The sequence below is a fragment of the Thermobia domestica genome, chromosome 5, assembly GCF_964235325.1.
Source record: "Thermobia domestica chromosome 5, izTheDome1.hap1.1, whole genome shotgun sequence".
Lineage (NCBI taxonomy): Eukaryota > Metazoa > Arthropoda > Insecta > Zygentoma > Lepismatidae > Thermobia > Thermobia domestica.
Genome location: NC_137458.1, coordinates 236498718 through 236526549, shown reverse-complemented (window position 1 = coordinate 236526549; position 27832 = coordinate 236498718). Strand labels below are relative to the sequence as shown.

General features: G+C 36.2%; 1 protein-coding gene across 7 annotated transcripts in view; it reads right to left on the bottom strand.

The window, feature by feature from the left end:
• LOC145686463 (uncharacterized) overlaps positions 1 to 26226 on the bottom strand; it is a 135014-nt gene extending 108788 nt beyond the window's left edge. For 2 of the 7 annotated variants that reach the window (XM_081759793.1, XM_081759799.1), the window contains exons 1-2: positions 26056 to 26213; positions 21397 to 21529 (exon numbers count right to left, since the gene is read on the bottom strand). In XM_081759793.1, the coding sequence (XP_081615919.1) occupies positions 21397 to 21428 (32 nt within the window). In that variant the 5' untranslated portion in view covers positions 21429 to 21529; positions 26056 to 26213. Of the gene's footprint in view, positions 1 to 21396; positions 21530 to 24550; positions 24683 to 25970 lie in introns of those variants that run through there. The other 5 variants (XM_081759795.1, XM_081759797.1, XM_081759794.1 and 2 more) reach the window with 5 other exon arrangements.
• Between the last annotated feature and the right edge of the window lie 1606 nt (positions 26227 to 27832).

Here is a 27832-nt window from a genome sequence, read left to right as displayed (position 1 = left end):
TGGCAGTTTGTCTTACGTTTAGTACTGTAGTACGGAAGGATTATAACTGACAGTAGACTGCGCCATATCTAATCTTTGGGATATGTGATTCTGAGGTAGAGATTCTCCTGGCCTGTCAGTCAGTAAATTCTACGAAGCAACTCAGACAACGCTTTGTTAGTAAACTCGAAAGTCCCTTTCGTTTTCGAATATTTCTGCATCTGTCCTATTTGTGTTTGCTTGGTCACGACATCTGTAGTTCTAGTCTCTCCGATGGTAAAACATTTCCTCAACACTCTTTCACTATTCGATTACACGTTGAATGTTGAGTGGATAAACAGCCATGATATACGCTTGCAAACTGAAAAAACCCATTGATAACAAGGTTGGTTTCATTAAGAACTTGCCGTGTATCAGAATACAATTTTCTACCTTCAGAAAAACAATTTTGTTCGCATTTCGGCTAGTGCTGTAGCCATGTACTTGTTTAGAACATACAATAATGTTGTTTTGCATATTAAATTTTTGGTTTAATTTACATATATCGTAATATTTCTATTTTGCATATCGACATTTTAATTATATAGATTTCAATAAAGAGTTAATTGTTGAAGCATAATTCAGTATTTAGATAGCTTATATTTGTGTGTAGTTTTGTATATACGAAGTCATAGGGGAAGGACTTAGATATCTAATATCATAGCTGCAGTGTAAATAGAATAACGAAGAGTTACTTTGCATATATTTATTTTATTAAAACGTATGAAGCCTCAAAATCACGAATAAAGCCACAGCATGGGAGATGCGCTTGAACGTTGAAAAAAAAAAAAAAAAAAAAAAGGAGAGAGAGTTTAAAGACAGAGTTCTTTGTTCCTACGGTCGCTGGACATTTGCACAGAGGAATGTAGAGCAGCGTTGCTATCTGTAATAAGCAACTAATGGGTGTTTGCTTCTGCAATCAGCGTACTGAGCTAACTAGAGAATATAGTCGCTGAAAAATACAATAGGAAGACACGATGAAAGGAGTACCCTGAAAGGAGCCTTTATGTCGCGTTCAGCTTTTGTTAAAAATGTTCAAGAAAGTTCAGGACTACATGCGAAAATACAGAGAACAATGAGATGTGACTTTTCAGATAGTTGACCATTTTTAGCATCTCGGAAGGGGATAGCATCACTTAGCAGCTATGTCAACCGTCAGGAAAAATGAGCCTAGAATTTTGAACAATGTTGGTAGCTGGTTTGAAAACGAGATGTAAATAAGCTCCACAAGTAATTCTTTATATTTGTATAAAATTTCTTGAACCTGTCGTTATCTGAACATGTAGCATAAGTTAGGTTGTATCCCGTCGTATATTTATTATCTACTAAAACAAGGCTTATTTCAAATTATGGTTGTATATCCGACAGTCTCCACGGGGAGGATGCGTATTACTCGCAACAGCGTAAAGATGGCCGACGCTAGCAGAGGATGTCTTGTGGGAGAAATTAACACAACATTTGTAAAATCTTTTAAAGCAACTGAAATATAAGATGACAGCTATTCAGCTTTTAAAATATATTTGTAAATATGTATATACTTGGTTACAACATAGTGTTTTTCCTAATCTAATGTTTCGTTTTCATTGAAACAGCAAAATTCTCACAAATTTTGAACGAAAACAAACACTCATGCAGGTGGGAAACCTTTGTAAAAGCACCACCAGAGATCAGCACCTATTGGCACGGGAGAAGGATCATGCAGGTAGCTAAAAATAAAAGTGCATGATACGTGTTTTGTGTTGATTTCTGTATCATTCTCAAAATTAAATATAGTGTGCTACATATCTATTTAAAGCCTGAAATTGTGGGAAAACTGTGATAGTAGTGAAAATACAAACAACTCCTTCATAAAAGTGTAAATAGGATGAGAAACTAGTGAAGTGTTCTAATTAGGTCAAACAGTACAAAGACCTGTGGTTTCAACCCTCTTCACCTCAACCACCCCCGGTCATAAGATTTCATCGAGCTTCAAAGCGAGCCATGACAAACTCAACAACCGGGGTTTGTTTTAAAACAAGGACTTGGGTGGAGAGAGGCAATTCGGTTCTTGGACGTGAAACTGTTAGCATCAAATCTGCGTGTAAAATTTGGGATCGCAAGCACATTCCCAATCTAAAGTCTCTTACTGTTAGAAAGACTTGCTATTTGCGGTAAGATTACTAGGCAGCAGTATTTCTTTTAGAACTTCGTGTCAACAAGAACTTCAAGCAACAACGTAGCTGTCTCATCAATGGGAAGAGATGAGACCTCCGAGGGAGCATTAATAACTCAGACCAACTCCAATGAATATTTGGAACCAGAGAGGGACCGGAATTTGTATCTGTGAAATTTTTAAAAAGAAGAGTGTACGAATATTCAAATTTCGTTTAAATGGCCTAAATAGTAAATGTGTGAAAATTAATATTTTTTTTCTTTTCTTTGTGTATATAGAAGCGTATCACCTTTTGTTTCGCGTGTGTATATTAAAATCTTCTGTTTCAATGGAAGTTGTGTTACATTCTTCACCAGGAGCTGCAGAAAGCCATTACGGCATGATTACAGCTAACATACGTGCTAGTTGTGAGTGGTATTATTGGTACACAAATATCCTGAAGTAAAACCACATAGTGCCTGAAATCTAGAGTCTCATTGCATTCAATTAAAGTTAAGTAACTTCATTTTGGTAAGATAATTAACTTATTATTTCGCTCTACCGCATTAATTTACATACTACATGTCATTTACATATTATTTTAAGATAGTCTCTCATTTGCATATGATCTTCTTATGCAAATTGTGTCGGCCGTGAGGCAGCCTCTATGCCTCTTTTCTCTCTCCCCTCCTTACACATACTCGAGGCGCCTTGTATTTACAGGGTTTGTCCGGAAAGTAATAGGACTGATTTTATTCCGCCATGACTGTACTTCGGAGCGTGCGCGCACCGACTGGATCCGGTAGAGGGCGTTCCTAGCTAACGAACGAGCGGCTGGTCAGTTGTCTCCGAGCACACGGAGAGTCAGGACAGGCTTTTTCGCGCGACGTATTTCTGTGCGTGGTGCAAGCCGAAAATGCAGCGTTCGTTAGAGCAGAGGTACGCGATTAAATTCTGTGTTAAACTCGGTAAATCTGCGACAGAGACGTTTGATATGATCAAGCAGGCTTACCCAGATGATGCTTTAGCAAGAAGTGGTGTGTTTCGGTGGCACAAGGCCTTTTCGGAGGGCCGGGAAGAGGTCGCCGATGAAGACCGTGCTGGAAGACCTTCGACTTCGACAAACACCGACAATGTGACTCGTGTGCGCGAAGTTTTGAACTCAGACCGTCGACTAAGTATTCGTTTAGTTGCGCAGATGTTAAATTTACCAAAAACCTATGGTTCATGAAATTGTGACGGAGCATTTGAACATGCGCAACGTGTGCGCGAAGATTGTCCCAAAAGTGCTCACTGACGACCAGAAATTGCGGCGAGGGGAATTGTGCCAAGAAAATTTGAACATGTGTGAAAGTGACCCCGAATTTTTGAATAACGTAATCACAGGTGACGAATCATGGATCTTTGAGTATGATCCCGAGACAAAGAGGCAATCTTCCGAGTGGCACACGCCGGCGTCTCCTTGCCCAAAAAAGGGAAGAATGAGCAAATTCAAAGTGAAAACGATGCTCATTGTCTTTTTTGACATCAAAGGCATCGTCCACTATAAATTTGTATAATTACTGCTACAATCTAAAAGCCTAGTTCAAGGGAAGTTTTGATTCTTTCCAATACGTAACGACCACCTCCCTTGAACTCACTTCTTGATCCCTAACTCGAAGTCCTAGCAACCTCGAAAGGAATCGAGAAGGGAATCTATCGCGCAACGGAAAAATAATAATAAACGAAAACGGAAACAAACAGAATGAAGAACCAGAAACTTACCTCCGGTGGATGCAGATTAGAAGGGAGAGTAATAGCTCCACTCAACTCCTTTAATAAAGCTCAGCTTAAACATGTACGTATATATGAATATTTTACCTTAGTTATATTAAGTACTTTGAAAAAAAAAATCATTTCAGATACGATTTATTAACAATGCTTCAACTCAGACTGGTGTGGTAGTTAACCACACTTCTACAATTAACGTAAAGTGCCAGTATATTCATTATAGTACCATAACATTGTGAGGAAAAAAAAACTTCAATAGAACACATCTAGAATTCTGTCTGTCAATCTCATATCCAATTTGTTTACAATATCAACCATTATCAGATTTTATTGTTAACTTATTTTTTTTTTCACCAGAGAACTGTCCATAGACCAATAGTCGAAGTAGATTGTATTGTAATTGTTAGAAACTATTACCTGACACTTCGTCACACCACTTAAGAGGAACAACCATATTGCAGTCGCAGACAACTAAATAAAGTTAAGAGTTTCACATCACTCGTCATAGGTACGACATAATAACAGAACAGAGTGATTCTCGCTTGAGCGAGCGTCAGCTGAAAGAAGTGTTACCGCTTCCGGTTCAGTTCAAGTGCTAAATACAATCAATAAAGGAACGGAGGTAATATTTACTGACATCCCCGTTCGGCAGCTCCAACCATGGGCGCATTCTACTATCGATTATAATGTAATGCAATTTATACGAAGTCAAATATAGTACACTTGACGTCTTAATCACCACTTCAGCATGATAGAGTTTCCGTTCACACATTTCGCATAACTCGATATGCCGTAGCCACTCAAATAGTAATGTGTACAGCCGAACATCCACTGGGCAGACACAGCAACCAATGCCTCAGACGTTTAGTAATAATAATATTCCCTTTCGGGCGGACAAGTCAGGTGGACAGTAATAATAGACAATACTAGACAATCTGGATTAGGTAGACAATGGACACGATAGTATATAACACTTCATAAAGGACAATTGGATGAGACTTTGTATATATATATATTAACTAGACAAATATTGGACGAATGGACGAGATATGCTTATATATATATATATATATATTTTTTTTTATAGACAGACAGTTACTGAACAAACAGCAATTCGACATAACGTAGTTAGAAACACTAGCAATCTAAGCCGAGGGACAACGTTCAACTCATTACTGTAACATATGATAACCGAAGGTGGACAAACTTTGGAGAACTATAGATGCTATTCAGACAATCTTCGTCAAATGGCAACCTTACCCAGGAAATCACTTGAACTTTAAACACATATAGCAAGAAGCACTGATAAATACCATCAATATATATATATTATATGAAATTTCACGTGGACTGAAGCTTTAATAGAAAATATTCAGATACATTTCTAATACGGTTAACTCAATACTTAATGAACTTCACAACAGAGAGAGAGAGAGAGAGAGAGAGAGAGAGATTTACGCTACGTACGACTTACATAATGAGAGGGCTGGCTAAGACTATTCGAGGCCGCGCACAGGCTGGGCCCCTTTGGGAGAAGGTTTCCCCCATAGGAACTCTTTACTCGGACATTGTGCCGTGTATAAGATACACTCGTGAACTATACATTTTCGTACTCACAAATATTAATTTATACTTCTGAAGAACACCAGTGCTTTCGTTATCTTAACTCTAATAAACAACTGTAGATTTAATTTCTAACTCTGATAAACCACTGTAGCTAATACGAAGAAAGAATAGTTTTATTCAGTAGGTTAGTGTTCCAAAATAATTCAACTGAACTAAATATAGATATATCCGTTGACCTTTGGCAGTTCGAGTTTTACTACTGAAGTTTCCCAGAAAACAAGATTAAGTTCACTTTACTTCAAGGCTCACATGCAGAATAGTCAGTGTAGATAGACTTAAAGTTAGTCACGTTACCTGAAGTGCTGCTACTAGAAGAAGTAATTAGGTTTTACGCCATTGTTCAGCTTACACAAAAATCACCATGTGCGCGATCAACTTCCACCTCTATCTGTTAGAATTATCTCCCTTCCATCCAAAACCTTGGGAGAATATCGTTCTCACTATAATTTCACTCCTTGGAGATTATTATTATGCAGAGTAAAACGACGAACTCGCTCTAAGTCCATCACAAAATAAAATTTCTTCTAACAGAAGAAAGAAAATTACGACGCCACTCTTGTTCGGCTTTTGGTGAAGTACACAGTATATATAAAGACAGTCGTTTCACCGCTTCGCTTCTCTCTCATTCCCGCTGTTGGAAATTTTGATAAAACTTTTATTACAGCTTTATTAAACAAAATAAAGATAATTCGCATAGAATATAGATATTCATGAACAAAAGATATAGTAAGAAAGAATACTACAACCTTAATTTGAACTATAAATCAACGTTATAAACTGGCCTCATTCCGTAATGCTCCTAGCCTGTATATTCTCCTACTATGGACGACTCAATAGAAGAAGAAGAAGAACATTGATAACAATCTCAAGAGCAGTTTACTAAGAGAACCAACGTCTAAACACAACAAAATCTGCATTTCAACGCAATGTTTGCGAAAGAATAATAAACATAAGGATACTTTAAATTGCCCTATTATAAAATTACGATAATAATATGAGTAATATAATTCAAAATTCACATTGAGCCTATTAACTTGTCTGTAACAAACAAGGTATGTTACAGTTCTCACCGAGCCTTGGAAAAGAAAAAAAAATCTCTTTTTTTTTCTTTAGAATTTATGACTCGATACTTAAGAAATGAAGACTATATAAATATAACTACAAACAATATTTGTTTAAACTAAATCTTGATTAGGATGTTTAGATAATAATTCCCTCCGCTTATCCGGAGAACAATCAAATATCTTTAAGTTTTGAAAATTTTGAGTACCTACTGACTCACCAGACAAGTTATGCAAAACTGCACAATTCTTTAGGAGCTTATGAACCAAAAAGGGTCCAATAAAACAATTAAGATACTTAGAAGTTTCTTTCTTAACAGCTGAAGAAAGATAGTGTGTTTTAACCATCACTAAATCTCCTTCTTTTAATTTTACTTCCCTTCCAGTTCTCTTCATTTTCTGGCATTCTTTCTTAGGGTTACATATAGAAGTTACTATATGTTTCCGAGCTTCTGATTCTTCTTGTAGTTCAGGAGGCCACGGGAATGATCGCTTAAATGCTTCTGTAGCAGAATACGAAAGGAATAACTCCGCAGGAGTTTTCCCAGTACTACTGCAAATGGAATGATTCAGAAGATCTTGAGCCATTTTGATGACCTTACTCCACTTGGTTTGTTGAGTATTACACTCCAACCGAAGAATTCGATTAATTTCCTTATGAGACCTTTCAGTTACTCCATTCGCATTTGGCGAATAGCTAGACGTTTGAAGATGCTTTATATTATGTTGATGACAAAAAGAATTCCAGAGTCGTGAGGTAAATTGTGAACCTTTATCCGATATGATTACCCGAGGGTATGGAAAAGAATAGAAGTATTTTTGTTTGAGGACAGAAATAATTTCTTTAACATGTACTGTGCGAAGAGGTAAATAGACAACAAATCTAGAATAAATGTCAATAATTGACAAAAGATAATAATATCCATTACTACAAGGTAATTTTCCGACCAAATCTATTCCTAACTTATCATGAGGAGCTTGAGCTTCTATTTGACATGCTTCCTTAGCAATGATCCGATTAGCGAACTTAGTCTCAGCACAACGAGTGCAATCTTTCACATATTTCTTTATAGAATTTCGCTGGTTACGCCAATAGAAAAGTTTACGACATACTGACAAGCATTTATACACTCCAAAATGGCCTCGCAGATGAACTGCTTCAACAATGTTATCAACCAGACATTGTGGCACAATGAGAACCCATTGATTTGTACGAACATTCTTACGATAAAGAAGACCTTTATGTTCTACGAAGTCAGAGACTTCAGATGGATTAACGAGAGATTCCCGAACTTTCTGACAAAATGGATCGTCAGATTGACCTTGAAGGAATTCCTCACGATTAAGAAAGGAAAAGTCAAGATTAGACAACAAATTAACCGAGAGATGGGTACTATCTCCAGGAAGTTCCGGAGGATATCTACTAAGTATATCAGCAATGAAATTGTCTTCTGATGACACATGTTGGAATTGTAGATCGTATCTTTGAAGTTTTAGAAGAATACGAGTAGTTCTAGGATCTAAACTTTTCATGGTAAACGCATGCGTAGCTGCTGCGTTATCGCAATGTACAACCGTCGGACGACCTAGAATATATTGCGAGAAATGGTCGCAAAGAAAGAGAATAGCTAATACTTCTAGTTGGAAAATGGACAAGGACAGCTCATGTGGCTTTACCGTTCTACTAGCATAAGCAATAATGACTGGGGACGATTCACCTTCAAGATATTGCGCAAGAAATCCTCCTAAATTTTCTCCACTGGCATCTGAGAAAATATGGAATGGAAGTGAAAAGTCAGGCTGGCTAAGAGCCGGTGGTTGACTTACCAGTTCTCTTAGTTTGTGAAATAACTCTAATAAATCATGAGTGAACACAAACTTCCTATCCTTTTTTAACAAGTCGTATAGAGATGTTAAAGCAGAGAAATTAGCTATGAATTTTCTTCTCCAATTTACTAAACCCAAAAATGCTCTTAATTGCCGTTTGGTTTTCGGAATTGGGAAACAACGAATGGGCTCATTATGTCGAGGATCAACCTTGATATTGTTTCCACTGATAATGTGTCCTAGAAAATGTATTTCAGGTTGGATAAACTGACACTTTCGAAAATTTAATGAGAAATTGGCACGAGCAAAAATTTCAAAGGCCTTTTCTAAATGTTCGAAGTGGTCTTCGAGGGTAAAACTAGAAATTAAAATGTCGTCTAGGTAGACCGTGGCAAAAGATTTAGTAGTCTGATCAAAGAAAGAGTACATGATACTCTGGAAAATTGAAGGTGCACTCTTAATACCCATCGGTAATACACACATTACATACTGATGACCTGCGTATACAAAACTAGTACATGGATATGATGTGGGATCTAACCCAATTCCATAGTATCCAGAACAGTCGAAAGAACTAAAATATTTTGCCTTGGTTACACGGTTCAAAATTTCGCCTATGGGTTCCACCTGAATTTTCGGCGCCAAAACCTTCTGATTTAGAGCTCGGAGGTCCAAAACTGGACGTACTCCTCCTGACGCTTTACGTACGCAGTGTATCGGATTACGATACGGGGAAGGTTGTTCCCTAGCTAACCCAAGCTTGATCCAGGTTTGAAGTTCTTTCTCAAAAGCAGGTTGAAGTGCTTGGGGAACAGGATAGTACGGTCCTACTATCGGTTTTTCATCTATTAATTGAATTTTATAGAGTGGTGCACGCACCCGTCTAGGATACTCCGAAAATAAATATCGGTACTTCAAAAGAATACTGGCTAAACGTTGTTTCGAATTTTCATCTAAGTCGACTCTCGACTTAATGTAATCCTGAATTTCAACCTCAGAAACATTAGGCTCTGGATCCTCTGATGAATAATGTTCAACAGGATTCATCGGAAATTTCGTAGGCTGCTTCACTGACTGTTGAGGTTCCTCAATGGTTGAAGTCACTAAAGAAGTGTTCTTATCCGTCCGTTCAATAGCTCGAACTGGCCATGTGGGTGAAGAAACTTCCACACGATTCGACGAAATTCCAACAAATAATACTTCAGGCCTTATGGTCTGTAAGGAAATCTGAGTTCCAGATGAAGTTTGGAGTCTAACTTCATTTTTACCTCGATCAATAATACCATTGAATTTATCCAGGAAGGGACATCCTAAGATGATATCAGTTCGTAAGTATTTCATTACAAATATAGGAGTTTCAAAAAGGTGACCTTGAAAATTTAAATTAAAAGTTTGTAATCCCTGTACTTGGAATTTTTCTTTTCCTGCAAAGGCTCCTAAAGTGAGTCTAGTATACGGATGTAGCTTGGCGGCTGGGAAGGTTAATTTTAGACGTTTCCATACTTCCCAATCCATTAAATTCAGCTCAGCGCCGCTATCCACCGTACACCGCAGATCTATGCCAGCAATGTTCCCTTTTATCATGGGTGAAGGGGAAAATAGTACTCAGACGAGGAACAGACATAATCGTCTTTAACGACAAAATTAACATGAAATTCTAAAAACGGATTTGTAGAATCAGAAGAGTTTGACGAGGTCACTGTGCAAATACTTCGAAAGGGGTCTTGTCCTTCGCAGCTTGCCTGCCCCTTTCTCATTGGCAGCTGCGAGTCATGTTTTCCGAACTGGTTACCTGTTCTCTCGAATTCGGAGACCCTTCACTGTTACTGTTAGACATCTGTCTAGATCCATCATTTTCTTCTACTCGATCGTTATTATAACTATTATTGTTATTGTAGTATCGATTTCCATTATTTCGATACCGATTTCCTCTTCCTCTAAATCGTCGATTGCGATTATTACCTCGAAACGAGTTCTGATTGTAATTATTATTATAATTATTAAAGTTCTGAGAATACTCCGGGTTCCTCTTTTCAGTTTGACAACTGCTATCAACCGTTTTATTCTGATTAAAGTTTTGGTTAGTTTTGATAACCTTCGCCTGTTTAATAAATGATCTCTTCCTAGAAGGAGGTTCAAACTCGGTACGCGGACCGGTAATCGAAGACAAATTCCCAATCTGAATCATCAGATCGACTAAGTTCTGACTTGGATTAACAGATAATAATCTTACATCATCGTAAGGTAAGCTTCCCAAAATTAATCCTGAAAGTTCCTGAAAGTTAGGATTTTCAGTAATGTTATAGTACATTTCAACCAAGAACCAAGAAAATTCTAGCAACGAGGAATATTTATTTTTGTCATACTTTAAAGATTGGAGATACCTTTTCTGCATCAGCTCGGTCTTCTCATTACAATATTGACTTTTGAATAGCCGGATACAATCATCAAATGAACGGATTTCATGTAGGACAGACTGAATCCAGACTTCAGCTCCATCTCTCAAGCAACTTTGAAAAGCTCTAATCTTTTCAAAATCCGAAACGGAATATCGATCTATACAACGTTTGAAATTTCTGAGGAAAGCTCTAGATGCACCCGGACGAATTTCTCCACCAAAAGTAGGAAAATAAGTAAGATCTTTTAGTGAAATCTGTTTAGATTCATAATTATATTGCTACCCAGGAATCCTAGACCATATAGGACCATTGTCAAAAGGACTTAAGTTAGACACATTATAGAAAGGTGTAGAACACTGACTTAAAGGGTTGATTGGATTACTAATAGAACTACCCCAACTGGGTTGACTAAATGATGAGTATTTCGGAGTCGAGTGACTCGAATTCCAATTAGACATAGTATAGACCGGAGAACTACTATTGCCAAAGATAGGCACGGTATTTCTACCAGTACTTGGAAACGTATCTAAATTAAACGGGGACTTCATCGTCGGAACACTAGGGATAGGTTTAGAAAACCAGGAAGTATTAGTTGCTGTAGTAGCACCATTAAATAACATTCCATCCGAATGTGGAATCGGCTGATCACTATAATCAAACTTACTCTTTTCAGCAGACGTCCTATCCTTTCTGACATCTGTGAAACAAACTCTTTTAGGAGCAACACTATCGTCTCCCCCTTCAGTCTCAATATTTATTTCTTTCGAAACCGGAAACTTCGCTCTAGCTTCTTTAATTTCCTTCTGAAGCTGCTCATAACGAAGCTCGAGTTTTTGTTGCAAAACAGAGACTCTTTTAGTTAAGCTTCTCTGTTCATCACAAACCGATTCGAGAATAGTGGCAGTAGTTTCATATCCTTCTTTAATCGAAGTTATCTCCTTGCTATTAGTATCAACTAATTCAGGCAAATTTCGCAATTCACCTTGCAATTCTTCCGCTTTTTGATTTACTTTCAAGAGGTCACTCTCGACAATTTGCAGTCGAGCCTCTTGTTCTAACTGGGATCCAGTTATCACATTTATTTGTTCGCGTAGTTTGTTCGATTCCTCGACTATTTCTTTGTGTACTTCTAATTTGACTTCGTTAATTTTCTCAGCTAAGATCAAAATTTCGTCATGCTGCCTATCAAGCTTTTTATCAAACTTCTCGTTTTGTTTGTGCATCTCTTCGCGTTGGTTATCCAGTTTCTCATTTTGTTCACCGAACTTTTCTTGTAAGAACGCAAATAAACGCATTTCCATTGAACTCTCTGATCCACCAATAGGGGACGAAGTAACTACAGGAAATTTTAGAACATCTTGTTCTTCATTTTGGTTGGACTTAACCAAGCCACCATTTTCAAAAGATTTTCCGATTTTCCCATTTCCATTTGAGGGTTGGCAACCCTGACAAATCCATTGGTACGAATCCCGATTTATTAATTCAAACATACTATCAGATTCTTTTATCCCGACACAACGGAAGTGATACCATCGGGTACACTTTTCACACATGACTGAATCTTCCCGTTCAGCAGTTTCTGATATTACAGACTTAAAACTTTGATTACAGCACGCGTATTCTCTATCAGAATCGGAGCTAGCAACACTGCCCCCAACTGAAATTCGCTCAGACGTGGACATATTAACAAGTACACAACAACACTATCACAAAATATATCACACAATATATAATATATGTATATATCAATACAATAGAATACTTCCCTTGGGAGAAACCAACACCAGTAACCCTACCAGTGCACGTCACCAAACAGTCTGCCTCACTCTCATTTTCTTTCTCCTCTCTCTCTGTTTTTTTTACTCTCCTTCCATCCACAATCCTACCGTCAGAAAAATCCTGGCTGGGTCGCCAAAAATTGTATCATTACTGCTACAATCTAAAAGCCTAGTTCAAGGGAAGTTTTGATTCTTTCCAATACGTAACGACCACCTCCCTTGAACTCACTTCTTGATCCCTAACTCGAAGTCCTAGCAACCTCGAAAGGAATCGAGAAGGGAATCTATCGCGCAACGGAAGAATAATAATAAACGAAAACGGAAACAAACAGAATGAAGAACCAGAAACTTACCTCCGGTGGATGCAGATTAGAAGGGAGAGTAATAGCTCCACTCAACTCCTTTAATAAAGCTCAGCTTAAACATGTACGTATATATGAATATTTTACCTTAGTTATATTAAGTACTTTGAAAAAAAAATCATTTCAGATACGATTTATTAACAATGCTTCAACTCAGACTGGTGTGGTAGTTAACCACACTTCTACAATTAACGTAAAGTGCCAGTATATTCATTATAGTACCATAACATTGTGAGGAAAAAAAAACTTCAATAGAACACATCTAGAATTCTGTCTGTCAATCTCATATCCAATTTGTTTACAATATCAACCATTATCAGATTTTATTGTTAACTTATTTTTTTTCACCAGAGAACTGTCCATAGACCAATAGTCGAAGTAGATTGTATTGTAATTGTTAGAAACTATTACCTGACACTTCGTCACACCACTTAAGAGGAACAACCATATTGCAGTCGCAGACAACTAAATAAAGTTAAGAGTTTCACATCACTCGTCATAGGTACGACATAATAACAGAACAGAGTGATTCTCGCTTGAGCGAGCGTCAGCTGAAAGAAGTGTTACCGCTTCCGGTTCAGTTCAAGTGCTAAATACAATCAATAAAGGAACGGAGGTAATATTTACTGACATCCCCGTTCGGCAGCTCCAACCATGGGCGCATTCTACTATCGATTATAATGTAATGCAATTTATACGAAGTCAAATATAGTACACTTGACGTCTTAATCACCACTTCAGCATGATAGAGTTTCCGTTCACACATTTCGCATAACTCGATATGCCGTAGCCACTCAAATAGTAATGTGTACAGCCGAACATCCACTGGGCAGACACAGCAACCAATGCCTCAGACGTTTAGTAATAATAATATTCCCTTTCGGGCGGACAAGTCAGGTGGACAGTAATAATAGACAATACTAGACAATCTGGATTAGGTAGACAATGGACACGATAGTATATAACACTTCATAAAGGACAATTGGATGAGACTTTGTATATATATATATTAACTAGACAAATATTGGACGAATGGACGAGATATGCTTATATATATATATATATATATATATATATATATATATATATATATATATATATATATATATATATATATATTTTATAGACAGACAGTTACTGAACAAACAGCAATTCGACATAACGTAGTTAGAAACACTAGCAATCTAAGCCGAGGGACAACGTTCAACTCATTACTGTAACATATGATAACCGAAGGTGGACAAACTTTGGAGAACTATAGATGCTATTCAGACAATCTTCGTCAAATGGCAACCTTACCCAGGAAATCACTTGAACTTTAAACACATATAGCAAGAAGCACTGATAAATACCATCAATATATATACATTATATGAAATTTCACGTGGACTGAAGCTTTAATAGAAAATATTCAGATACATTTCTAATACGGTTAACTCAATACTTAATGAACTTCACAACAGAGAGAGAGAGAGAGAGAGAGAGAGAGATTTACGCTACGTACGACTTACATAATGAGAGGGCTGGCTAAGACTATTCGAGGCCGCGCACAGGCTGGGCCCCTTTGGGAGAAGGTTTCCCCCATAGGAACTCTTTACTCGGACATTGTGCCGTGTATAAGATACACTCGTGAACTATACATTTTCGTACTCACAAATATTAATTTATACTTCTGAAGAACACCAGTGCTTTCGTTATCTTAACTCTAATAAACAACTGTAGATTTAATTTCTAACTCTGATAAACCACTGTAGCTAATACGAAGAAAGAATAGTTTTATTCAGTAGGTTAGTGTTCCAAAATAATTCAACTGAACTAAATATAGATATATCCGTTGACCTTTGGCAGTTCGAGTTTTACTACTGAAGTTTCCCAGAAAACAAGATTAAGTTCACTTTACTTCAAGGCTCACATGCAGAATAGTCAGTGTAGATAGACTTAAAGTTAGTCACGTTACCTGAAGTGCTGCTACTAGAAGAAGTAATTAGGTTTTACGCCATTGTTCAGCTTACACAAAAATCACCATGTGCGCGATCAACTTCCACCTCTATCTGTTAGAATTATCTCCCTTCCATCCAAAACCTTGGGAGAATATCGTTCTCACTATAATTTCACTCCTTGGAGATTATTATTATGCAGAGTAAAACGACGAACTCGCTCTAAGTCCATCACAAAATAAAATTTCTTCTAACAGAAGAAAGAAAATTACGACGCCACTCTTGTTCGGCTTTTGGTGAAGTACACAGTATATATAAAGACAGTCGTTTCACCGCTTCGCTTCTCTCTCATTCCCGCTGTTGGAAATTTTGATAAAACTTTTATTACAGCTTTATTAAACAAAATAAAGATAATTCGCATAGAATATAGATATTCATGAACAAAAGATATAGTAAGAAAGAATACTACAACCTTAATTTGAACTATAAATCAACGTTATAAACTGGCCTCATTCCGTAATGCTCCTAGCCTGTATATTCTCCTACTATGGACGACTCAATAGAAGAAGAAGAAGAACATTGATAACAATCTCAAGAGCAGTTTACTAAGAGAACCAACGTCTAAACACAACAAAATCTGCATTTCAACGCAATGTTTGCGAAAGAATAATAAACATAAGGATACTTTAAATTGCCCTATTATAAAATTACGATAATAATATGAGTAATATAATTCAAAATTCACATTGAGCCTATTAACTTGTCTGTAACAAACAAGGTATGTTACAAATTTGTTACTCCTGGACAAACCGTCATCGCCAAGTTTTACGTGGAAGTGCTCAAGAGACTCAAACGAAGGGTCAATCGGGTCCGACAAGACATCTGAGCCGACTGGAAGCTGCACCACAACAACGTCCTGGCTCACACCGCCTTTCTTGTGAACACTTCCGGCAAGGCCGGCATCCCAACGCTTCCGCAGCCGCTCTATAGCCCAGATGTGACAACCCCCGGACTTCTTTTTGTTCCCTCGCCTGAAACGCCCGATGAAAGGCAAGCATTTTGAGACGACAGAGGGGATCCAAGCAGCTTGCACCGCTGCTCTTAAGGCTATTCCGGAGAATGACTTCCGTGACGCCTTCAACGCTTGAAAATCGCGCTGGCAGCGCTGCATCGACGCAGAAGGAGCCTATTTTGAAAGTTTTTAAAGAATTGTAACGATTGGCTCAATATTTTTTTTTTTTTAAATCGACTCAGTCCTATTACTTTCCGGACAAACCCTGTATGCTTGGATATCAGTGGATATTGATCCGATTCTTGTCTGGCTCTCAAGATTTTTTTCACTATACCCCTAGTTTACGTTAATACTAACCAGAGTGGATTGATTTAAATCAGTCTGATTTAACCCTTATCCGGGCAAGACATTTTTGTAACGTAAACGGGCAACCGGGGCCTGTGAGGCCCAGTATATATTTTAAGTGCAGAATATACAAAATTCAAGGCCTATTGTCACTTACTGTTCAGACTAGTCTAGAATGTACCGGTATATATTTTTGTCAAGTAGCGAAACTTCGTGGCACGCTTTTGTAAGCCGACCAAGCAGAATAGCAAATCCGGTCCAGACATTTTTGTAACGTAAACGGGCAACCGGGGCCTGTCAGGCCCAGTATATATTTTAAGTGCAGAACACTCAAAATTCAATGTCTGTTGCCGCATACTGTTCCGACTAAAGGTTACAATAGTCACGTGTTCAATATATAATTATGTGACAATTTGATCTAATATTTGACAGGAATTTCACTAAAGTTATACGGGGCCTCCTAGGCCCCGGTTACGTCAAGAAAAGATTTTCAAATTAAAAAAAAAAAAAAAAAAAGATTTTCAAATTAAAAAAAAAAAAAAAGCTTTACCAACTCGATATGTTCATGATTTTAACTTCGACGAAAGATAGAAAAATGAAGCTACTGGGCATGGGAGGCCCCGGTTGCCCAGATAAGGGTTAAATCACTTGATTTTTAAAATAAAAATCGTTGATTTAAATCAAATTCTGAATAAATTAATTTAAAGTGAAAATAAGTAAAATCCCGTCTCTGTTCTGCTATTTCGAATATGAAAGATGATAATCATAATAGAATGAGACTCAAATATATGTACAGCACAATATGAAAACGAGTGTCATGCAGAGGATGAGTAAGGGAAAATCCTGTTTTGAATGGGTTCCGGGGTATCCTGCTTTCTTCTCTTCGTAACATAAGAATTTTAAATTAACTATTCCAACATGGAAATCACCAAGGACATTTAATAAGAACATTCTCTTGTATGCGCATCTGTTTGTTCCCAGATAATAGGAGCGTATTTAGAGGGGTCCGGTCTCTTTTTTTAATTTTATAATTAAAAAAAAAAAAACAAAAAAACTTAACTTTATGGCGCATGAAACCCGGAGGTCCAATGCCGCATTTACAAAAGCTCTCCATTGACTTCTATTCTTAGCCAACTGGGTCCAGTTTCTACTTTGTATTCCTATTTCTGCAAGATTCATCTTAATATTGTCCTCCCATCTGCGTCCAAGTCTTCCTAATGGTCGTTTTCCGATTGGACTTCCAGTTAAGACTTTGAAAGCGTTCCTACCTTCTTACATCCTGGCTACATGGCCTGCCCTCCTCAGCCTCCTAGATTTGATGATCCTAACAATATTTGGTAAACGATATAAATTATGTAGTTCCTCGTTATGAATTTTCCGCCATTCCTCATTCCCGTTCCTCTTGGGTCCAATTATTCGTCTCAGGACCATGTTCTCAAATACTTTCAGTCTATGTTCTTCCCTTAGAGTAAGCGACCATGCTTCGCAACCATATAGAACAACAGACATGACTATCGTTTTATATATTTTAAGCTTCAAATTCCTCGACAGAATTCGCGACAACAAGAGATTTTGAACTGAATAATAACACGAATTCCCTGTTTCTAGTCGACATTTAATTTCTTCGTGAATATTGTTTTCATCTGTTAATATTGATCCTAGATATTTGAAAGCATCCACTTTATCAAAAGTATTTTGATATTTAAACGCATCCATGATTTGCCGTATTACGATCCCGACGAACTTCCATGTATTTATTTGCTTCTAAACCCATATCCCTGCAAGCGTTTAATAAGACCTCTGTATTTCTTTCTATTGTTCTCCTATGATCCCCTATTATATTTACATCATTAGCATATGCTATAATCTGGTGAATACCATTCAACTCTAGGCCCTGATTACTATCTTTGATTTTTCTTATAGCGTACTGCAGGACAAAACTGAATAATAATGGCAACAATGCATATCCTTCTTTCAGACCATTTCCGACGTGAAAGTTCGTGGCCAAAAATTTTCCTAGACTTTACTTTGGGATTCATTTAAACTAGATTTTATAACTTTAGGCGAAATTTATGTATTTCGTGCCGCAAGCTAGTTCTGATTTTTTAAAAATATGGCCCTGCAAATATCAGTACTTTTGTGAGTGTTGATAAACGTTGCTTTACTTTTTCCTTAATGCTTAAGAAACATTGTTTGGGATTGAAATAGGTTAACATGAATGAGGATTAATTCAAACTTCAACCCCAATATTTTCACTTAATGGACATAATTAACATTTAATAATAATTTCTAATGTTTTTTCTTCAGTTAGCGACTTGTATTATAGGGGGAGAAAGATTTGATTTAAATAAAAAAAAATCGATTTAAATAAAAAAATCAACAAAAATGATTTTTTAAAAAAGAGATTTGCAATATTCGGTCATTGCGTAGCAATTAAAATTTTTACTCGAGAACTGTTTTTAATGAATTCCATGTCACTTCTCACTACATTCACTCTTAAAAAATTTCGAAGCTTTATGGTGACTGTTGATTACTTGTACAAATTAACTTCTTAATTCTTTTGAGCACTCACTCTAATAACTTAAACTAACCTTTGAGTAGCTGAGAACTTCGTCCCCAGACAACTTTATTTACTTGCCCTGAGGCTTCGCACCTCGTACTTCAACCTTTGTTTCTGTTCTTCACAAGGGAAGAATACGTTTATGGCAATATTCTTTACGAAAAATTTAAACCCCTTCCTTCCTTACAATGCGCACTTCAATCAAAGTGAAATAATGTCGGCCATGTTGGTCCAAGTGCTAACTGTGTTCAAAAATTCATTTCAAATAGTTCGCTTGTTTTCTCCTGATGATGAGACTGATAACCTCGACGTCTCTTTTATTAAAAAAAAAAAAAAAAAAAAAATCTCCCCTTCTCTCCTTAAAACCACAATTTCCAGAAACGCTGAGGTGGAATTTTCACATAGACTGTGAAATATACTCACTTGTTCTGAATAAGGATTTTATACAGGAAGTTTCATATCCCTAACGTATCTCTAACCATAATGGATTTTAAGATACAGCCACCTTATTATAGCAATTGCACCCTTCACCTCTTTTTCCTCCCTTCCAACAGAAACATTAAAAAACGCTGACACGTCTTTTTTTTTTTAAAAAAAAAAAAATTAAAAGCCCAAATACAAATTTTAATGTATCTAGCCTTACGAGATATGGTCATCTTGTCATCTTATTACAACAATTGTAGTTCCTATCCTTTTTATGTCCCTTCTAGGGCATATATATATATATGTGTGTATGTATGTATAGCCAAAACTCATCTCTATTTATTTTAAATGAAAAGTTTAAATATTAAAGTTCATGTCTACCATTATGGAATTTCGAGATACGGCCATGTTACTTTACCATTAACTTCTACCTTTTTTTTCTTCTCGCAATTTTTCCTCCCTTGTAGGGAAGATATCAAACATTTCTGAAACAGGTCTTCAATTATTCGAAATGAAAACTCTAAATACCAAATTTCATGTCCCTAACTGAAAGGATTTCGAGATACAGTCATCCTGTTATAACACTTGTAACCCTATCCTTTTCCCTCCCCTTTAAGGGAAAAATATCAAAAAGCGGTGAAACACATGTCTAATATTTAAAATGGAAACTTCATATACCAAATTTCATGTCCATATCCTACAGAGATTCGAAGATATGAACATTTCACTATAAGTGTCATCACAATTAGTAATAACTTACATTACAAATCCTATGTACTGTCAAAATTTCAAGTTTCTAGCTTAAAGAGTTTAGCTTGGGCGTTGATCAGTCAGTCAGTCACTCAGGACGACTTCTTTCATATATAGAGATTGCTTCTTTTTTCATTTATTATTTGGATTTTCGTTTTTTGTGTGTATTCCTTTAATAGCTCGCCAATGGTTTATTTAACTTTTCGATCAACATTCTAAACACAAGAAAATTTGAAATGACTGAGAGAATCGATATTGGCAGATTCTTGACAAGCAGTATAAGATTAATATATATATAACATCTATTATATGCAAAAGTTCTATAAATGTTCTGTGGAGAAACAAAAGTGTATTAAATGTATTGTAAACGTCATGGTTAGTACAGACGTAAGTTAGTATTAAAGCAAACTTCTTCGAGACTAATTTTTCGTTTACGGGACAAGGATCGAAACATTAATAAGATGAAAACAACACTGATATCCAAGCTTATATACAAGAAGGCTCGTGTGCATAGCTATAGCGCTAGCCGAAATATTGAGCAATTCTGAAAATAGGGAACTGGATTGTGGTACAAAGTAAGTTCTTAATTTTAATAATACGTATCCCATAGCATCTATTAATTAATTAATTATAGGTTGGTTTCATGTTTGTAGCGCAACTACATAGGTGACAGCAGTGTTGGGAATCACTTGGATTTAAGGATACTTCAGTGTTAGAAAGCAGCAAATATTTCTACAACCAAAAGAGCTTTATTGTCTACTTAACTGTATGGACCCGTCGTTGCGGGTCTTAATTCAGTAACTAGATAAAAGAAAAAGAGGAAGTGTTTTACACGGGTATTTATACTCTGCTGTTATATAAGCCCGCACACCGAGCATATAATGATGGTATCATGCAGGCAAGGTGTTCTTAGAAATTATGAGAGATTTGAATACATTTTCAACCCCTCCCGTAAATTCTTCGTAGGCCGAAAATCATAAATGGCTTCGCACATGCTTAGATCCAGTAAAGATCTACCTGTGCACAACATTAGGCGTGGGCGCCCAAAGGGGGGGGGGGGCGACAGGAAGAACCCCCGCCTCACCAAAATATATTAAAATTTCTTAAGATTTGCTTAACACAAATAAAAAATACCAAACGTAATATATCAACCAGTGAGATGGGCACCCTAGAAAATTTTCTTCGGGCGCTCATGGTTCTAGGTGACCCATTTCTGTGCGAGAAGCTGATGACACGCACACACATTACTTTATTATTATTAAAGATTGTGTAATTTGTAAAACTTTAACATCAAAGCGATTCGAAATTTCGCTTAAATAAATTTTGGCTCTAAGTGGTTCATTTGACCATAAAATTAATTGATTTCGTCAATATTTTACGTTATAAGGAAAACTTACCTTTCGTTTTTACTTTCAGGCTCAGACGTCATTATACCAGTTTTAAGAATTTGATTTTCTTTTAGTTTCCTAGAGTTTACTTTCCGTTCAATACTTCAATATTGAAATCTTGATCCCGGAAGAACCAGTGAGTCTGAAACAATTAATTACACTGTAAGAAACATGAAATTATCAACAACAACAACAACAACAACAAAAAAAAAAAAAAAAAAAAAGAGCACAATCGTGAAGAAAAGTTTATGATTTAACTTACTACATGATCTGTTGTTTACCTTGAACATGCAAATTCGTGATCCAGATTAAAAATACATATATTTTAAAGGAAATATAATTTATTCTGAATACTTATGGAAGGATTTAATCTATTGTTCATTTCAGTGTTACAGACCCGTGTTTGAAAAAATGCTGCAAATAATAGTTTACTTATTTATTCATCAGGAAATAACAGACATAGGTTGAATAACAATATCCTGTATAATAAAAAAAGCACAAAAAATATTAATGAAAATAAATATAAAACCAATCAACCGTTAATGCAAATAAGAAAAAAATGGCACGCATAAAGATGTCAAACATACTAATTACTACGAGATTATATAGGGTTACACCTGGTGAATTATTTTTTGTGTACCAAACTTTCCCAATAAATATATCGATAAGATAAGGATAATTATACATAATCACTGGTATACAAATTTTGATCAAGGTCGTGCTTATGTTGGTTTTTCGTCGGTTTCTTAATGATTTGCACCCGCTGAACACGAGTATGGCAGTTATTTTCCCGTAATGCCAAAATTTGTAATGATATAAGCATATTAGATTTTACTGAAACAGTAACATGTTATACAATTGTATCTTATAGGAATATTGAACATAACACACACACTTTGAACATGAACTTTCTGGGTAACAAAAATCTACATAAAAATACATAAATACCAATGTATATGAATATTACATTTCTTATAAAAAATATGCAAAAGTACTTGAGATTTGAGGAAAGTGTTCATCAAGTACTGGAATTACCGTATTAAAAGTGAAGGTTAGTGGTTCTTTTTCTTTTGTAGGAAAGTTCTTTTCGTCACGGACTAACCCCCAAATATAATCACCCATCATTGCATAGTCCAACCTTTCTTGGTATCTGCTTTCCATTACCTGAATGTCCTTATGGAAACGTTCCCCGTGCTCTTCGCTAACATTTCCTAAATTCTCAATAAAGAAATCCAAGTGTGAATGAAGCATATGTAATTTTAAAGACCTTCTACATTCCAATGCTCTATATTGATCAATGAGTCTTGGTGATCAAACGAAATCCCGTCACCAACTTATGAAAAGCCTCCCAAGCGTTTCTTTCCAACTCTGTCATTTTTTAAGTGTAGCACTATTAAGCATGACACGAATCTGAGGCCCTGTGAAAATGCCAGCCAGAATTTTTGCCTCTGATAAAGCTGGAAACATTTGTTTGATACATTCTAGGGCAGATGAATTGCGATATAGAGCTTTCACAAATTGTTTTGCCAATCCCAGCTTAATATGTAAAGTTGGCATGAAAATCTTCTCACTGGGCACTAATGCTTCATTTATCACATATGTGTTCCTGGAATAAGCTCCGTTCTTTCAGGCCACATGGTTTAATCGTAATGCTGGTTAGTTGCATGACTGTCCCACAGACATAGAAAGCAGGAATATTTAGTATAACCACTTTGTAACCCAAGAAGGAAACCAATAATTTTGAAATCCCCACACACGTCCCACTGATGTTCTTCATATTTAATTTTCTCCAACATCAGCTTCACACTTGAATAACTTTCCTTCATGTGGATGGAATATGCAACAGGGATTGAAGGATACTGGTTTCCGTTGTGCAAAATAACAGCCTTCAGACTAGTATTCGTACTATCCATGAACAGTCGCCATTCCTTTGGTTCATACTGAAAGCCAAATGCCCTTAAAAGACCACCGATATCTGTACTGTAGCACAATGAATCCTCAACAGCAAAATAAATGGAAAAACATTGATGTCTGCATTTGTACTTAGATATTTTGCAGGAAGGAAGTAGAAAGTTCCATTCTTTGAGTCGTGGTGTTGGCAATTCGGACTTATTTTTCGGTAATTGTAGATCTCTAATCAGACCATCTAGTTCTTTTAGGTTCAGTAAATGAGGTTTCTCACTATCTTCCAAAACGAACGAACTATCTGAACTGTTGAAATGAGCTGCTTCTTCACTGAAAACCGTTTGGGACGGAAATGAAGAAAAAGGGAGTTCTTCACAATGCGGAACAGGTGCTCGGGACAATGGTATGTTTGCGTATTGTAGCTGACGTCTGTTCTTGTCTTTCTTGTAGTGCGTCAAATCGATCATGCAATAATAACAATCATCATGATGGTTGATAGGTTCTCTCCACACTCGCGGAATGGCAAACTGTATGCTTTTCCTATTCCCACGCAACCAATATTCCAACGTCGACCTGCAATTTCCACAAGACACATCTGGAGCCCATGGCATGTCAAGATCCCCAACCGCCATTCCAAAGTAAGCTTTATAGGCTGCACAAAATTTTGTTCCAGGCACAATTCTATGCTTCACCTGCTTCGGACCAATATAGTATCCGCACGTAACTTGTACTTCCGACCCGACGACATGTTGCTCAAATACTTAAATCCTTATTTATGTAGTACTTCGACTCCTATTTCGAATAACGCCTGCTAGTGTACATTATGAGTAGCTGTAGTTCCCGCATCTCCCAATCGATTACGAACTAAATTCTCTTCTTTCATGCATTTCTAATCTTTTGTGTACGCACCCATATTGTAAATATGTATGAAATTAAATGTGTTAACTCAAGATGCGGAATCATAGAAGTACATTCAACGTAAATACGCGTAGGTGCTTATAGAATGACATGACTCGGTATATATAGAAATCTTGCTTTCAATAACCCCCTACCACAAGTCAATACCTCCCTACCCTCAACTAGGATAGAAATTTTTCTTTCAGTGAACACCTAGCAAATGTTAGTGCGTAATTTCCGCACTTCTCATTTTTATGGCATATAAGCTTTCACATATACACTACGGGCATTTATTCCAAACAGGGTTTGCTCAACTTGAAAAAAAAAAAAAAAAAAAAAAAAAAAAAACTTTAACACCCACCTGGGTTTTTGAGCTTTTTGTTAGTATAGTATTGGTACAACTAAGGTGATCACATTGAAAGTGATTTTTATCAGATTTTGGACTTTCCTTGGGCGAATTAGATGCTTTCATGTTAAAGTATACAACTTTAGGATATAGTATACGTAAGACCGTCTGAGTTCCAGAAGAAGCTGGACGCTCATACTTTTAGGGATTATTCATTGAGTATCTACGAACTTAGAAAGGGGGTAACAAACCCACTTTCATTTACTTATCCACTGATACGAAAATAAAAAAGAACGTATCTATTTGCCCTTGTACTTTATATGCTATAGCGCATTACATTATATGCAACAAGGATTTTGGTCTGCATCATGATATAAATTTAAAAATATTTAACATTTTTCGAATCGAAATCAACAAAATTTGGTAATAGTATACATGAGAACGTCGTGATCTGCGTTTCTTCTGTGTTCTATTACCACTTCTACATGAAATACCATAAATTTTCTACGTAGTACAATAGTAAGAAGTATCCATGTGCACAAGACATGCGATATGCGTTAAATTCCCCCCCCCCCTTACACACACATAGTCATAGATAAAGTACAAGGGCACTACACATGCAGATATGAAGTACAGATACGTTCTGTTTTATTTTCGTATCAGTCGATAAGTAAATCAAAGTCGCTGTGTTACCCCCTTGGTAAGTTCGTAGATACTCAATGAATAATCCCTGAAAGTATGAGCGTCCAGCTCCTTCGGGAACTGACGCGGCTTTACGTATACTATATCCCAAAATTTATTCTAGAAAGTAAAAATAGAATGTTAAGCACATATAATGAAGACAACGCAGTGATTTAATTTGGTAACGTATAAATATATAATATGAAGTATCCTCGCGCACAGAAAACAGGGGGTTCTCATGTATACTATTACCCAACTTTAGATCTATATAAACTTCTGAATAAAAAAGCTTAGTTCAATCTAACAGTTAGACCAGGGGAAAGCTGGTGCACCCACGCAGTAAAGCAGGCGTGTTAGCGACAATGGATATGCGTATAAGCACATGTAGTGAAAACTTTTTTTTAATCAGTGATACAAGTTCCTATAGTACTTGTAAAGATTGTAGAGTAGATAAACATAAATACAGCTTTAGTCCACTGTGCAGTAAAACTCCACCGGTGGAAAGTACGGGTTAATTTTAATTGCGGGGGGCCAATATAAACCATGAAAACTTTTTAAAAAATAATCCATTAGCTTTACCAACTTGATATATTCATGATTTTAACTTCGACTAAGGATAGAAGAATTCAGAATTTTATGTCATCGAAATATATATGGTTATTGAGAGATTCGAAGAAAATGAAGTTACTGGGCCTGGGAGGCCCCGGTTGCCCGGATAAGGGTTAAAGATTTGTAATTATTTCACAGTAGTAACCTTACGACTGTAAATATAAAATATAGCCGCTTGCAGAAAATTGTCTCTTATAAACAGTCTTTGCACGCAGAATACTGAATTCTACCTGTAAATCCTTGACAAGCACTTAATTCATATATACATACACATTTACCCACGCAAACAATTTTAAACCATCAAGATTTTATTCCGATTAATTTTGAGCAATGTTATCCAATTCGAAATTGGATCAGCACCAGTGTTGCCAACAACGTTAACGATAACGACACTAAACGCACTGTGAAAAGTCGCTAGAAACCTTAATTGTAATGGAAATAATGCTAGTTTATTTGCTGCACGACATTTCAAGAGTCGCTAAAACCAAGGATCTTATAAAATATTTTATAACATCCTTGGCAAAAATCCTAGTTTAACAATGGGAAAGGAAACAAATCTTGCCGCTAAAGTATATTATCAAATCGCTAGATTTAGCAACAAAATCCCTGGATTCAGGTTCAGGTTCAGGTTCAAGGTATTTTCCTTTCTTCTCTTCGGAAGTTTGGTTCCTGAAAAAAAAAAAAAAAAAAAAAAGAGAGAGAGAGAGAGAGAGAAAGTAAGAACTGCTCTTTTTTCTTTTAAACGTTTTCCACTTTCTTTTTCCACCAACATTCAAGAAGTTCTTTGGTTTTTCTATTTCTTTCTCACTTAGTTCCCTTCCATTTACATTAAAGCCTAGCCTCCAAGCAAATTTAACCAAATTTCCTTCCTTTTTCATTTCATCGATCCATTTCCATTTTTCCCTTATTTTTAGGGCTTCTTCACATTTTAACAATAAATGTTCTAATGTTTCATCTTCTTTAAAACATAATTGACATTTTTCGTTCACTTCTTTAAATTTTTTCAATCTTAACCCTGTTTCAAGGCTCCCTGACCTGGCTTTGAAAAGTAAAATGCTTCGTAAATCATTGTTCATATAATTTATTTTCTCATAACGCTTTTTATATGTGTATATTCCTTTCAAACTGCACTTCTTGACAACTTCTTCATACCACTTTTCCTGTGCTTTCTCTTTAATTGTTTTTTCTGTGAATTTTCCCAATTTTTATAATTTTCTTCTCTGTGCCAGCGGGTAGTTTGATCATACTTTCTTCCTAATTTCCTAACTCTCCTAAACTATTTTGTGTTCTCCCCTTTTCTCATATGTTTAATGGCCTCATGCACTACTTTTACTAATATCTTGTTTCTTCCATAAATTTTAATCTTCAAAGATATTTTACTTTACTCACACCTTCTCTTTGTTCAAAGTCACTCCATCCCATCTCTCCTGTTATTGTTACATTTGCACTTAATTTATTTGCTCCTAGGGCAAACCTTCCTATTTGATTTTGTGCTTGTTGTAAAATACTCCTGCTTTTTCCGTTAAAGTTATTACTTCATTTGCATATGTTAGCGCCGGTACTGCTACTTGTTTCCATAGTATTCTTGACACCTCATATCTATTGTATGACCACATTGCTTTATTTTTTATAATTGCTGTATATTTTTGTAGTTTATTTTTCAGTTTTTTCTCATGTTCAAGTAAGTATTGTTCTCCTTCTTCAAGTGTGATTCCTAAAAATTCAATTTTTTCAGTCCTGCTTATTACTATGTTTCCTGCTTGTATATTTTTATCCTCTATGTCTCCACTAAAAAACATGAACTTGCTTTTTTCTTCATTTATTTTTAGACCAATTTCTTCTCCTTTCCTAACTACTGTTTCTAACATTTCCTTAATATCTTCAATATTAGTACTCATCAATACGGCATCGTCTGCAAATAGAGTGCCAGGGATTTTTTTTTTTTACTTTTTCTTTTCCTTGCAATCTTAATTCTAGCCCTCTGTTTGTTTTGATCATTGCTTCTTC